We start from the raw sequence: 15,159 nt of genomic DNA, 5'->3' as shown, positions 1-15,159 counted from the left end.
TTGGACAGGGCGAAGCACAAGTCGCCGAGCTCCTTCCTGCGCACGTCCAGCGCCTTCGCGGCAGCGTTGAAAGCCGCAGCCGCCTCCCTTCTGCTGACCATTCGGCCTTCTTTCTGCTGACTACTCCGATAGACTGTGACAACGAGGCAATTGTTGAGTTCATGAGGTGCGTGAAAGGTAAGAGTGGTGCGGGTTCAAATCTGGAAAGGAGTTCACTCACACGCACCCAGCAACCCCGCACCAAGATCTCATCTCGACGTGTCCCCTCAATTGCTCTCATGTCGTGCAGCCTCGGCGGCTGGCCTCGGCATGGGGAGCGCGGCTGGAGCTGGTGAGTTGGTTGTGCTAGCCCAGGCTTGACCTGACCTAAGACTCCGGCTCTAGTGCTCCGCGGCGGTGTAGTATGTACGTGATCAATCGTGAAGAGCGCGGTACAGTACGCTGGCCGTCGCAGGAATCTATCTAAAACACTGGGGTCCTGGTGAAGCAGCTGACCGCGTACGAAAAGTATATAGATGTGGAAGGTGTTGTGAATTGGTAACTATGCCATTGCTTAGCACGTATTGCATACAACCTTAGCACATCATTGTGTTACAAAATAAGCAGACAAGCGCAAGCACTAATAAAGGCAAGAGCCCAGAGATGCCGTGCAGATCGCACGGTACCAAAACCAGTTCGTCCAGAGAGCTGACCGCCACAAACTTAGTTCTACAACACTCCCACGCGGTGTAACAGCCGTCTCTTACCTTCGCTGTTTTAGCGGAAGTGGAGGGTCTCGTCCACGATTGGCGACCCAGCGTTAGGCGCGAGAAGAGACAAGGGAAGTCGGGATTCGAAGACATACGTCGAGAACAGTGACAGCGGAGTCTTGAACATCCGAACACTGGTATAGTGATATGAAAGTGTCTGGCCGAAGCACTTCACCAGGATGGCTTAAATGCGGCCCACCTGCCGCCATCTCCATTCCTGGAGTCTTGGTGTCGTACGCTAGGTTGTGATAGCGTACCAGAAAGTGAGTTAGTACAGTTAACGAGTATGGTTCGTAAATACGGGACCGTACCGTTACTGTGATTAAGCTTTAATAGCTTAAAGATATTCTAAGGGTGCATTTCCAGTGCGGATTAAGGCCAGGGATTAAGGTCCCGCTATTCCCGGCTAATCCCCGGCTAATCCCTGGCAATTCTTAAGGCCTGGGATTAGCGCGGGGATTAAGGCTGTACAAAGGGCGATGCACATTTTTTGATGCGATCTCGAAGCTAATATTACCAGTTCTGAATTGCTTTGGGCATTAGGCATCGTATGAGTATAAAATATGGGCAGGAAGCGCACTCTTCTCGCCGTTGTGAGGCCTGACATTGAAGTAGCACCTTTCAAGCAAACCAAAATAGGGGGGTCCTTGTGAAGCAGCTGCCCGCGTTTCCAAAGCACGTATGGTGTTGGATTGTAAGGTGCCCAAGTACGTTTGCGAGGAAGAGAATGTGGCCAGGCTGGAGAGGAAAGTGCAGTGGCATATTGGAATGTGAGATTAGCGTAAGCGAATTTACGTGCATACCTTTCACCGTAGCATCAGTCCTCAGTTCACTTTTTGGAACGAACATCAGCATAGGTCCAAGCCCTCTCGCTTGGAGGGATATGCAAACAAACATCCTGATAGGGGTAAACTCGCACGCTACCGAGCATTCAACTGAGCATATGCATGCTTAGTTGAATGGTGAGATGCGACCCCCCCTTCATTTCGTGCTCGGCAAGCCTGCCACCGCGTACCGGATATGTTGGCGATGTTACAGAGACGCTTCACCGCGGGCACGTCCCTATGCACAGCAAATAGCTGTTCCAAGCCAACAGCGGCGTCCATGTCACCAACAAGGCTCTAAACGTCTTATCTGTTCTTATGTTTAATTAAGTTTATGTATGTTATACTTTGTGCAACTTTGTAATTTGACTTTACTCTGAACAAGGTGCTGTATACGTTGCACTACCAAAAACGCGACCGTTTGCTTGCACACAACTGCCTCTTCGCCAGACGCTTCCTCTTCCCGCGGCAGTTTCACGAGCCCAGTGTTGCAAGCTACGACGTAGGCTTTCGGTGCTTTCAGTTACTGCAAAGCAGCCACGCAATAGACTAGGCTGCATGCCGCGTGCGATTATGGCCATCGTGCCCACCTGCGCAACGCGCTGGCGCACCTCGTCCTTTTCCGCCAAAAAAAATTATATACACTTGTACAGGCGCATTTTGAGAATCCGTACGGCTGCTTAATCAGATATTGCTTACTTGGGGTCATCCATATGGAATTATCTAGAAATTAAAATAAGATATGACGCCAAGAATGCTAATCCAGTTACGGAAAGTTACTACCTGGGTGGGGCCAGGTAATAACTTTTTTGTCACAAGTTGCCAGGTAAATACATGGACATCAAGTTCAGTTTATGTTCTTTCCTAATCTCTTGCTAACTCCTGCTAGTCCTCTGAATAGAGAACACGGTGTCCTGAGGAATCTCTTAATCCCCGGCTAATCCTGCTTAATCCCGGTGGGATTTCCACTGCTGGGATTAGCACAGGGATTAACGCTAATCCCTGGCCTTAATCCGCACTGGAAATACACCCTAAGGTAAATGTAGCTTGCTACACGCGGGCAGACCTCTGGGAACTGAAACTTCAAAACAAACTCCTCAACGCATACCCATCGCCTGGATGCGCTTCTTGAACTGAGGAAGAGGCAAAGGCTTCCTCAGACAATCGGCAACCATGTCCGCCGACTTGCAGTAGGGAAACACGATCTCACCCCGCGCTACACGCTCGCGAACGAAATGGTGAAGCACGTCAATATGCTTTGACCTGGCGGACGAAATGGATTGTTGATGATCTTGATTGCCGCCTGATTATCGCACAAGATAGGTACCGATGACACCCGCATCTGCAAATCACGTGCCAAGTGACGATACCACAAAGCCTCCTTAGTCGCCGCTCCACTCGCCATATATTCTGCCTCCGCGGTTGATGTAGCCACGGTAGGCTGCAAACGACTTGACCAGCTAACAGCTCCACCAGCATTCAAAAACATGTAGCCGGTAGTCGAACGACGTGTATCGAACGACGTGTATCGATGCATGCTGCATAGTCCGAATCGCAATACCCATGCAAAGAAGGATTACTCGACTTCGAAGAATAGACGATACCCACACCAGTTGTACCAGCAATGTAACGAACAACCCCCTTTGCTGCCTGCCAATGCTCCACCGTGGGCTTGGACATGTGACGGGCTAGGGCTCCCATGGAATATGCAATATCAGGCCTAATGCCCGACAAATACAGCAGACTCCCAATAAGCTCTCCAAAACAGAATTGCCGTACATCAAGTGGTTGACCAGCTGAGCGCAAAGTAGTGCCGTGCGACAAAGGCACAGCGCGCCCATTGGCATCTTCCAGCCCGTACTTCTCAACTAGCCTCTTGGCGTACCTCTTCTGTGATACCTTCAATGTACACTCAGGCCGATTACGCTCAATCTCAAAGCCCAAAAACACACGGGCCTCCCCTAAGTCACGCACATCAAAGATGGACTTCAACGTCTCTTTCAACTGCCTTCAACTGGCGCACGATATTAAGATCCTTCACGGCAATTAGAAGGTCCACATAGACCAGCAAATATACGCGTTCTCCCAGAACATCACGGTAAAACAATCCCGGGTCAGCTTGAGACACGGTAAAATTCATAGCTTCATAGTTTCAGCCTGTACAGTGCCTTCTCCAACTTGCACGCTAAATAAGGTTCGCCCTCAACATAACCAGGTGGCTGCTGGATATAGACCGGTGAAGTACGTCGGCGAAACATAATGTGGCAGGACTAGAGAGAATACTGCAGCAGTATATTGTGAGTGTAGTTGTAGCATTACAAGGCGTTCGGTGCACATTTACGTGCATACCTTTCATCGTGGGCGCGTCCCGTTGCAAGCTAAGCAACGCATATACATGACGTGTAAGGACGTTAGGCCCATTGGCCGCTCATCCAAATCAAGTATTCTCTAACTAACACCAAAGGCGTTCCTTGTACGATAGGGCCTTATGGCACTAGCGTCCAACTCAGTTAAAATACTGATCTTTACCTAAAAACGGTATTCTTCAATACCACCAAATTGTGGACTTCTAACTCCTTGAGTTAGTTAGCATACGACGCGGCACCCTATAGGGACCTAGCATCGTTACAGTTTGGCATCGAAGACCACAAAATCCTGCGACCTCAAACGGTCATTGCTTCCGCGAATTCTCCCACAAGCTAATTCTCATAATGTCTGCAAAAATCTCCAACAGCGTGGACAGCGACTGCAGCGGCAGGAGCAACCGTAATGGCAGGAAGTCCACCCACGCCCGCAACATGGAGGTAACACGCCTCAAAACGGCGAAGCATGCTTATAATCGTGAGGTTCAAATGTTCAACCTCGCGCGCAAGGCGCATCCCGATTATAAGTTGCCCGCCGAATTGAAGTTGCTAGTCAATCGCGCGCTGCGGGACAAGACCGCCGATCTTTACTGGTGTGCATTTAAAGAGCTAAAAGCTCACCGCTTTTCGCTTCCTGAATTGCCGCAGAATGGCCGGAACCTCCTCGACGAGCTCGAGGGGGCTGCGGAGATGCAGACAAAGGGCGCCCCAAGCGGCACGACGGTCCCCAATCAGGGTAAGAACCGTAAGCGTCCAAGGGACAGCACCAGCAGCGACTCGCCCAATTTGACGGGCAGTCTGCCCCCACCATCCCACCCGCGCTCCAAGTCAGCTGCCAGAAAGGCACAACATGCGAGTCATGTTGGCGAGGCGCGTCGCTCCAAGCAGCGTCATGCTGATGGGTCAAAACATGTCCATTTTGCTCCCATTCCCCAAATGACAGTGCTGCAGGAGGACACGCCCAACACAGCCTTTAGGAAGGAGGCAACCATGAAGTTTGCGGAGCTACACGGCTCCCTGCAACAACTGGGCGGCTCTGTATCGGAGCTAATGCGAATGGTTGGGAGCTTACAGCCCTTTGCAAACTTCATGGTTGCCTCCTTCCTAAAGGCCGTGTTGGGCGTGTCCTCCTGCAGCACTGTCATTTGGGGTCCGGGAGCAAAATGGACATGTTTTGACCGATCAGCATGACGCTGCTTGGAGCGACGCGCCTCACCAACATGACTCGCATGTTGTGCCTTTCTGGCAGCTGACTTGGAGCGCGGGTGGGATGGTGGGGGCGGACTGCCCGTCAAATTGGGCGAGTCGCCGCTAGTGCTGTCCCTTGGACGCTTACGGTTCTTACCCTGATTGGGGACCGTCGTGCCCTTTGTCTGCATCTCCGCAGCGCCCTCGAGCTCGTCGAGGAGGTTCCGGCCATTCTGCGGCAATTCAGGAAGCGAAAAGCGGTGAGCTTTTAGCTCTTTAAATGCACACCAGTAAAGATCAGCGGTCTTGTCCCGCAGCACGTGATTGACTAGCAACTTCAATTCGGCGGGCAACTTATAATCGGGATGCGCCTTGCGCGCGAGGTTGAACATTTGAACCTCACGATTATAAGCATGCTTCGCCGTTTTGAGGCATGTTACCTCCATGTCGCGGGCGCGGGTGGACTTCCTGCCATTACGGTTGCTCCTGCCGCTGCAGTCGCTGTCCACGCTGTTGGAGATTTTTGCAGACATTATGAGAATTAGCTTGTGGGAGAATTCGCGGAAGCAATGACCGTTTGAGGTCGCAGGATTTTGTGGTCTTCGATGCCAAACTGTAACGATGCTAGGTCCCTATAGGGTGCCGCGTAGTATGCTAACTAACTCAAGGAGTTAGAAGTCCACAATTTGGTGGTATTGAAGAATACCGTTTTTAGGTAAAGATCAGTATTTTAACTGAGTTGGACGCTAGTGCCATAAGGCCCTATCGTACAGGAACGCCTTTGGCGTTAGTTAGAGAATACTTGATTCGGACGAGCGGCCAATGGGCCTAACGTCCTTACAGGCTGCTTAACAACGCAAGGCTCACCTGAGCATCCCGGGTTACGCCTTTGCTTTGTTACAATGGTATCGAGACGGGGCCGCACGACTTCCGATGAAATCTTTGGGTCGGCGGTTCGATTCTGACAACAAGCAGGTATCACAAAATGCGATTATCATGGTGTAATGGATAAACCAGCGCACGAGGCGTGAGGTGGGATGGCTCCAATGCTCGATATAATGGCCGAGGACGTCCTTTGCTAAAGGGGGGCAATGTAACAACGCAAGGCCCATCTGAGCATCCCGGTTTATGCCTTTGCTTTGTTACAGAGGCTGCATAAAAATGCATATGTTCACAACACAGCTCCTCAGAGATGCGCCTTCACAATCCAAACAATTGTATTTACAGCTAACTGCAGAAAGAAACCCAGCCTTATCTCTTCACTTTGTTTAAGCATTGCGGCTGAGAGTGGACGAGCTTTTGTGCTAGCAGGGTCAGCTCGCTGAGACATGCCATAGGATCCGATGTGGTGTCGCCTCGCAGAACTTCTGCTCCAATGCCGACTGTGCGTGAAGTGATCGCTGCAGTCGATGGAGAGACTGAGGCCTCGATAGCTCCCATACTCCAAGTTCTTGAAAGGGAGGGTTACTGAGGCAGGAGGACGTAAATGACCTGTGATCACAACTCAATCTCCGGCAACGCAACACCCTGAAGGAGGCAATTGAAACAGGCATGCATTGGCAAACTTGGCTGCTTGTGGAAGCTCAGCGCATTCCTAGACTGGGTTGGGAGTTTCTCGGGTTCGTCATTTTGCTGGGGCTGGGCCTGTGACTGGGCTCCCGACGAGCACCGCTGTTTGCTTGTTTGTGTTCGCGATAGAAACACCCGCTGTATGTAGGAACAACGCTTGTTATTCGATTGTTGTAGTGTATGTATGTTGTTACAGGGTGGTCAACTTCGCCAGCGGCCCCCTTTCCCGGGGCAGTCCCTGCTCTCCCCTGCTAGAGGGGCACCCTAATCCGTCACCCCATCCGACTTCAGAATGTATTCGTTGGGTTCGGCAACTCACCACCAGCATCCAACCAAATCTAGCGGATCAACGGCGCATCAACTTAGTTCCTGGTCAGCTCGCAAGTTGATATTATCACGTCCTACACCGTCCATAAGATGGGGGGCCACCTCCCATTTCATCACTCCTCAAACACCCGAGGAGCCGGCAGGCGGATTTGAACCCGGGTCGACTGGGTCGACTGGGAGCAGAAGTCAGGCCTTAACCTCTGCCAGCCGCCTGCCAGCTGTCTTGAGTGACACACAGCTGACGCCTTTCCTTCCTCTTGGGGGGAAGGTACACCCAGACAGGTGCACCTGCGTGAGGTGCAAATCATTTTGCTGGGGGAAAAACAATGCAGGGGTTATATTACCTTGGTACATGCACACATGCTGACTCTTTTTAGTCATATTGTATTTTTAGGGTATTTCCTGGGATCCCATGACTAACGACGACATACCAGTCGTGTTACCACTTCATCTCACATAGCATATGAACTCACCTCACACACCAATCAAGCCATGCCTACACAACCTTGAATGATTGCTTAAATGATCGTGTCCAGCCTGAGTGCACCAGCCCCATGTGAAGCATTCCGGCATGTTGCGATTGAATCCCCGATTGCACAACCACCGCCTCTGTCTCTTCAGGATACAGCTTGATGTGCAATAATCCTGACCTGCATACATGTGACGTTCTCGTCATGCAGGCGCGGCGGCAGGGCCGGGCCCCGGGAGCACGGCAGCTGACGGTGAGACCCCATCTGCATTGCAGGGCCTCTAGGCCTGGCGCTCGTGGGAAGGGAACCGATCCTCAGGGGGAGTGATTGGGGTTTGGCTGAACGCTTATGGCATTAAGACGGGTGAGGCCAATTCGAGGCTCGTCTGCCCCTCGCTATGGAAGCAAGAAAAGAAGGCCTTTATCGGGGGTGTGGAGGCAGTTGCCCGGGGTGCTGGCCTCTATATCGGAAGGGCAGCAGCGAGGCCGTCGCACGGTAGGGCGGGTGGGTCGTTGCTGAGGGCTGCAGGGTGAGCTGGTTGCGCGCACTCGTGTTGGGTGCATGCTGGGATCTGTAAGAGGCGGCAAGGGGCGGCTGGCGGGTGGCAGGCCTGGCCCCAGCACCCGCCCAACACCCACCCCAGGGAAGCTCGCATAGAGCGCGCCAGCTGTAGGCAGGTTGGGGTGGGTGGGCGGGGTGCTCGCCTGGGCATGGCACGGTGGGTGCATGGGCTGCGGTGCGGGCCTGGGCCCCGGCACCTATGCTGTACTGCAAGTCAGCTGGAAGTTGTTCCGTCCGTCCCTTTCTGCTGCTGCTCTGTACCCGTTCGTTCCCGTGTTGGTTGCGTTAATAAGATCCTGCATGCATTTCAACTGGGCGACTGGCCGTACTTACTGACAAGTCCAGCTGCCAAGTTGGCTGGATCACGTGGTGCTAGCGAGGGGGGGCTAAGGGCTTGGCGAGAGTCCAAGAGAGAGTGAGTGCACGGCTTACCCTTGCCGTGACCCCTCCCCCCCACACACAGTGGCTTTGGCGGACCTTCAGAGGAAGTTCAAGATGGCTGGGAGCTGGACCTTCCAGGACTATCGCTCCATAGATAACGTCCTCACCTGGCTTCAAACTGCAGAGCTGCAGGAGCCGCCCATCACAGGCAGCGTGTCGGAGTTGTCGGAGGTCATGAGCATGAGCAGTGCTCCCGCTGCACTGTAGGCCTTGTTGTAGGAGCTTGCCATTCTCTTGCCGCAGTCGCAGCCGAGCTGGGTGGCAAACTCTCTGTGCAGCACAGCCTCATGGCGCGGTGCTTGCTGGCCGCCATGCAGGACGTGGCAGGAGGCTGGCTGGCAGTTTTTTTTTCATTTCTGCTGGTTAATTTTCCAGTCCGAACGGAGGAATAGGTTTTCAGTCGCGGGAATAAAGGTATTCCGAATCTGTAAGGCGCTGGGGGGGCTCCAACCCCCCCAGACCCACCCCCCCCCTCCCGATGAGTTACAGTTTAGTTCATGCAATCGCCGGGTTTGGGGAATGTCGAAACACGCATCGAATAGAGTTCGTTCACCATCGTTCGTCTTGCATCACGTTGAAAGATAACACTACACGATTTTCCAGGTTGCAGAAGTAATGATGCATAGCAGCAATGAACCGGAACCACCAAACGCAACCGGTTTCCTGGCCCATCGCGATTGCATCCATATGAGGAACATTGATGTTTGGCCCGGTCGCTGTTGACAATCGGAGTGGCGTCATTGTCGTCGGCTGGCTGCAGCATTGCGTCCACATTGCCTACGGCCCCTACACCGTCTTCATTAACGTTGCTAATGGCTTCAGTGAAGTTTAGTATCTGCTTTAATGGCCTTCAATGCTTTGGGAGCTTCGGGTCCGAATGTTTTGCAGCGTTTGGTCCGGTCAGAAACAGTTCGATTCCTCGTTGACTTTCGGGCGTGAGCTTCCTAACAGTATCCATGGCATTAAAGTACTATGATATGGGTAACATGTATGTCTCCTGTAAGATTCTAGCGGCTTTGGCATGGACAGTCCATTTTTGGCTGGAGGAATGAACTTGTATGGTTAGAACATTATTTATTCTTAACTTTCAGGACCATGAACATTTTTTTATTCCGAATTCGGAATATATTCCGCAAAAAAATAACGCTGCTGGCTGGCAGCGGCAACGTGCAGCCGCCAGCAGCGACTGCTGCGCACAGAGCTGTACGACTAGGCTGTGGTGGCGGGGCGGTACTACCGCCGCGGTAGCTGCAGCCGCGTGGCGGCGCTGCTGGTGGTGCTTGGTGTGCAGGCCTGGTGGCAGGGTGGCTAGGCACCGCCGAGGGTGGAATCGTGGTTGCTTACCAAGGCTGTGCGGCGCCTGCGCCTATAGGGGCTGCAGGCGACAGGTATGTTTGTTGCTGGCGGGATGGAGCAGGGAGCCGCGATGATGAGGCCGTGGTGTGGTGTCACGCGAACATCCTTGCGGTGCTGATGACTTCGGCGTGTCGCTGGTTGGCATGTGTTCCAGCGGACTAGATTTTGGCATCAAAGGCCTGAATGGACAACATGTTTAGGAGGCCCTCCTCCGCCCCCCCTGATGCTGCACTAAAGTCGGTAATGTATTAGCGGCCTTGCCGTTGCAGCTTTTGCATTGGGGTGGGGTATCCGTCCATGTTTCAGCTCTGTAGCCGAATGAAGCATATACTGGTAAATAACATGAAGTGCTGGTGGTCTGTGGATGGCTGCACTTGTGCTGGGTTGTGCTCCATGTTAGCTGTACGATTGTTGGGCTGTAGTGCGGTGCTGCCGGCCTGCCAAACATTCAACGTCTGCACTGTGAAATCCGTAATACCCACCTCAACTGGCTTTCAGCATGACGTGCGTTCACACGGCCTCTGCAACTGGATAGTGGGCCAACCGGGTACCGTGCTGCTACACGTGATTCGTGATATCAGAATTCGTGAAATGTTATTTTTGGGCCCTGAGATTTTCACGGCGCGCACCAGAATTAGGGGGGAGGCCGAGCCGCCCCACTCCAAAAAGGGCATTTCGATGAAAAGTGTGGATAGCCAGGGGAGAGCGGGGATGCACCAGGGGAGGTGCAGGCCAGGGGATCGTAGGAAAATGTGGGCAGCGAGGGGGTAGGGGGAGTGCGCGCAGGGGAGGAAGGTGAATTTGTTTATCGTCAATGTCTTCTCTTCGGCTAGGCGGGGGCATATGGACTATAAGGGTCTTTACTTGGTTGGTAGGTTGCGAAGGAACTGCAGGGCTGTGACAGTAGGGGGATGGAGAGGGGGATCGAGAGGCAATGACGCCGCCCTCCGCACCTCCGCTATGATGAGTGATTGGTTATCAAAAGGCGTGTGGGAGGTGCTGAGCTGCTGAGCTGTGCTACTGCAATGGTTGTGTTGATAAACACCGGTCTTGGGCGGAGGATCTCGACTAGGCCTTCTTGGCCCGGCACTTCTGCTGCCGGGCCTGCGTGGTGTATGTGTAGGCCGTGGGCGGCACACACTTACTCGACTCACGACGGTGCCATCCCCATCCGTGGAAGCTGGGTCGCTGATGCAAGCAAGCAAGGACACAGGTGTGCGGCCTCACGAGTGTAAACCGCCCCGCCGGTGGCTTTGTTTTGTCCGGATTGCGTGGGAGAGTTACATGCGCACGGCTCAGCCGCACTTGTCTGCTAGCTGTGTTCTGCACTGCACATGCCACTAGCGCATATTGCACACGGCGGTAACAGGAAGGGCAAGCGTGACCAGGTGCGTGGCGAAGCACACTACAAGGTATCACGCTTCGAGGCGACCAACAAGTACGTTGGTGGCAAGCTACAGGGCTTAGTAAAATTCAAAGGGTTCCCTAAAGCGGAATGGCTGCCTGCGCAGCAGCTGCAGGAGGACCTGAACCCCGACGCCTATCGCGCGCTGCGCAAGGCAATGAAAGTAACCTGATGCATCCATGTTTACATATCTCGCAAAATATATCAAATTCTGCAATTGTTTTTACGCTGTCGCAGCCTGGTGCAACTCCCGAGTTTCGCCGGAATTTCGCCCAAGTTTTGCGCGAATTCCCGAGGAATTCCCCACCACGAGTTTCCCCGAGTTCCCCGCGCGGGCGGAGCGCGTGCCCACCAGCTCCGCCCGCGCGTGCCCACCAGCGACTATCATGCACTCCAGCGAGTCCCGCCCGCACTGCAGCCCAACTCTCAACTCTCAACTGTGCGCCCATAGCCAGCTTATGGAAACCGGGTCAGCCCCATGCGTCTGATTTTACACGCAGCTCACACACGCAGCTTCCCAGACGGCGCGCGCACGACTGTGCACTCCCACTCGCGTGTCGCGCCAACCACCACACCCGCCGTGTGCAACCGTGCTCAGACGCAGCTTCCCAGACGCGTGCGCGCTCAACTGCCAGCTCCCACTCGCGCGCCTGCCGACTATCACCAACTGCCCGTGTGCGCCACTACAGTCCGGTAGCTTCCGAGCCGGGCCGCCGTACAACTACCTGCTCACACTCGCGCAGCTGCCGACTGCCACGCTACCGCCTGTCCATCCCCGGTATTTCGGGGCACCCTCATCTAGCCACCCTAGTCAACTTCTTAGTGGATCGCTCAGGTTCCGTACCCTCCACCAGCATCCAACGGAATCTGCCGGGTCGACAGCGGCCCAACTCCATTCCTGGTCAGCCCGCAGGTCTACTTTATCCGGGGTCACCATTGTCCATCGACTAGGGGCACTCTTACCTTCCACCATCGGAAGGATTTTCGAACCTGACAGGTCTCGATCCCGGAACCTTCGGGGGCATCGGTGTGTGCGAATATAGAAGATGGATGAATCGGTGTGTGCGAATGTAGAAAGGATATGGCTGTGTGCGATTCGGTGCGATATGTGTGTGCGAATACAAAAAAATATATATGGAAGGCTTGTTCTGGAATGCAAACCATGTTTTATGGAGCGATATTCGCGTTTTCCGGATGGCATATAACGCCGGCCGGCGTTGTATCAACCGCGGTTGATATGAAAGCGCGACAACATTATGGTGACTACCTAGGGTAGTCAGCTTCTTCGAAGCTGAAAAGGGTTTGGCGCCGGTGCAGCCAGTCACCCCGCAGTATTTTGCAGGGGAGGCTGTACGGCACTGGGCTGCACGGGGTCGTGCTTGGAGTAAACGCTCATTATTATGGAATGCTGCGAGGGCTGGGGTGCAGCGGCCGGCGGCGCTGGAGTGATGAAAAAGATATGTGTGCTAAGGCGCCAATGCAAATTCATGGACGGTGCAATCATATCCAAAGCACCAGGCATACATACTTGACCATCATTACCCTGCTGTCTGGCCACATCAAAATCACCTATACACGAACATACACGATATTTGCGATGATACACACAACGTCTTCGCCGTTAACATCAAAATAAAGTGTAGACTGTAAGTCGAAACGCGATTCGGTTCCTCCGTTTGCAGCGATCTGCCTTTTCGGCTTCGAAAAGCAGCTGACAGCCGCTTAGTCCTTTGCCATAGCAAAGTTCTGTAACCCATGCTTGAACGTTAGGATGACAGCCCTCCTAAATCACTTTTACGAAATCTATGTCAATCTGTTTCGGATTTCCCCTACCAATCCTTCCTTCCTTCCTGTTATGTAGTCCGCGTGTGTAGTCAGTCGTGATCCTTTGACATGTGCGCGATGCGTATCTTATAGGAAGACAGACACCCCAGGACATCCATTCATGTAACCCCCCTCTTCCTTCACTTCCAAGCGGCCCAGGGAGCGGGAAATGACCCATTGACTTCTTGACCCAGTGACCCATCCTGACAGGACAATAGGCCATCGGCAAAAGACTTCTCCAAAGCCCTCCGCACCACAGCCCCCTCGGGTTCAGGCACGTGCACACCAACATTTCGAAATTCGACACACCAACATTTCGAAATTCGACACACCAACATAACAGGGGACTTGCAAGCTACGACCTGTTGCATCAGAGCACCGTCCGTCAGCCAGTACCGTGTGTTGTAATTTAGTGAATATTCGTTCGGCACCTAGTGCTCTACAGGGGGGCATGCATACTACAGGCCAAGAAGAAACACACCCCAGTTTCACTCGGCCCCCCCGCGCCCATTATATCCATGTAGACACGAAAAGACACCCGTAGGAGTGTGCCCAACCTAGGGAACCCCCCTGGGCCTATCGTCCAGGGACCGCGACCGCGCCCAAGCCGGCAAACCCGTCGCACTCTAAGCATCGGCATGACCCCCGTGACAGGAGAAATCGGTACCCCAAACCCAGTGCTGGTGTACCTTGCAGAAAAGGGACTCGACTGTACACCAGTAGCGCCACGTAACCCCCGCGCCGGCGCAGGCGCGGGGGCGGCAAGGGCCGGTCCGAACACCGCCGACAGGGACCACGCCGGTGATCCGCCTGCGCCCGAACCGGCCAGAGCGCTACCGGGGGCACCGAAGCCACCAGAGCACCTCACCCCGCAATGGTGGAGACCTCGATGGAAAGTCGCCCGCGATCAAATACTGGAGGACAGGATACCCTGGAAGCCTGGAAAAGGCCAGGCAAAGGACACAACGGGGCAACAACAGATAGTTTATGACCTATACAACGATGTAGAGGACATCGTAGAAGTACTCGCGGGCCCTATCACAAAACGCATCGTCCCCTCAAACGTTAAACCTCCCAAGAAACAGAAAATCGGGGCCGATACAACCGCAACCCACGAACAGTACTACACGGTTCGCTGGAAAGACACTATCACCCCGATATCTATCGTCGGCGCATACGCCAGCGTGGGATACGTGCCCAGACAGCTATTACCAGTGACAGGTCTTTACGGCACGCGGATCGACCGCCACTTCCGCAGAGCGGTATGGGAACCGTCAGATATCCCCGCCGCGCAACTCGGTAGGTTACCCAACGGACCAGCGGCGATGGCGAGATACGAACAAACGAGGTCGCAGAGCGTGAACCTCCTCTCGAGATACCCCAAACCCAAGGACAGCAATCTAACGAACCCTCAGAGGCAAGGCCGATGGAACCCGCCCCCCTCGGAGCAGACCCAGCGGGCACGCCTTATTCGAGCAAACACTACCTTTGAGACTGCGCCGTGCAACCCATACATGGACACGCGCCCCACGGGAAATTATCGAATCCAGCTAGGTCTGCTAACCAGAGAGGGCGGCTCGACCGAAGGGAACACGGCCTTCGTCTACGACCCGAGAGGGAAATGCGTGGGCACCCTCACCCTGCAACGCCTGGAGACCCTCAGAATGCGATATCAACACACGATCGACACTTACCCGGAGGTGCACAGAAGCCTGTCCTCCCAGGGCGGCTTCGCCGAGGACGTCGCGCGCCTTCTCCTGCGGTACGGAAAGGACCCCGACGGGCGCGAATCGAAAGGCCCGCCACGGTCGCAGGCGACCATGAGCAGAAAACTGCGCTGTACGCTGATTGATGCCCTGCACGCCCTGGATGCCGGCCCAGTCGTCGAAAGGTTCTCATCCCCGCTTAACTGCGGTGAAGAGGTGCAATACTACTTCAGTGTCCACGCAGAAGACCAACTCTTCGGGGCAAACATAGATGCATTCTCTCAGCCATTTACAGGCCTCTCGATAGCACACCCGAACCCTGACCCCACCAGTGTCAAGAAGGCAGTAATGTGGGCAGGGGGATCCTCAGAGTCGA

General features: G+C 54.0%; 2 protein-coding genes across 2 annotated transcripts; both read left to right on the top strand.

The window, feature by feature from the left end:
* Positions 1 to 4,284: 4,284 nt before the first annotated feature.
* Positions 4,285 to 8,699, top strand: VOLCADRAFT_108646 (uncharacterized protein; the record flags this gene model as incomplete). Its single annotated transcript, XM_002959478.1, has 6 exons — positions 4,285 to 5,086; positions 5,186 to 5,201; positions 5,324 to 5,384; positions 7,701 to 7,742; positions 7,775 to 7,994; positions 8,515 to 8,699. 6 exons carry the CDS (start codon positions 4,285 to 4,287, stop codon positions 8,697 to 8,699), a joined length of 1,326 nt encoding a protein of 441 aa, XP_002959524.1.
* On the top strand, positions 8,566 to 13,401 carry VOLCADRAFT_108645 (uncharacterized protein). Its single transcript, XM_002959477.1, has 5 exons — positions 8,566 to 8,630; positions 8,652 to 8,834; positions 9,653 to 10,719; positions 10,972 to 11,061; positions 11,491 to 13,401. The coding sequence occupies exon 3, from the start codon at positions 10,146 to 10,148 to the stop codon at positions 10,617 to 10,619; it is 474 nt and encodes a 157-aa protein (XP_002959523.1). The 5' UTR covers positions 8,566 to 8,630; positions 8,652 to 8,834; positions 9,653 to 10,145; the 3' UTR covers positions 10,620 to 10,719; positions 10,972 to 11,061; positions 11,491 to 13,401.
* The last annotated feature ends 1,758 nt before the right edge of the window (positions 13,402 to 15,159 follow it).

This window comes from Volvox carteri (assembly GCF_000143455.1).
Source record: "Volvox carteri f. nagariensis unplaced genomic scaffold VOLCAscaffold_282, whole genome shotgun sequence".
NCBI classification, from domain to species: Eukaryota; Viridiplantae; Chlorophyta; class Chlorophyceae; order Chlamydomonadales; family Volvocaceae; genus Volvox; species Volvox carteri.
Note: the sequence above shows the minus strand (reverse complement) of the source record. Positions and strands in the feature narration are given on the sequence as shown.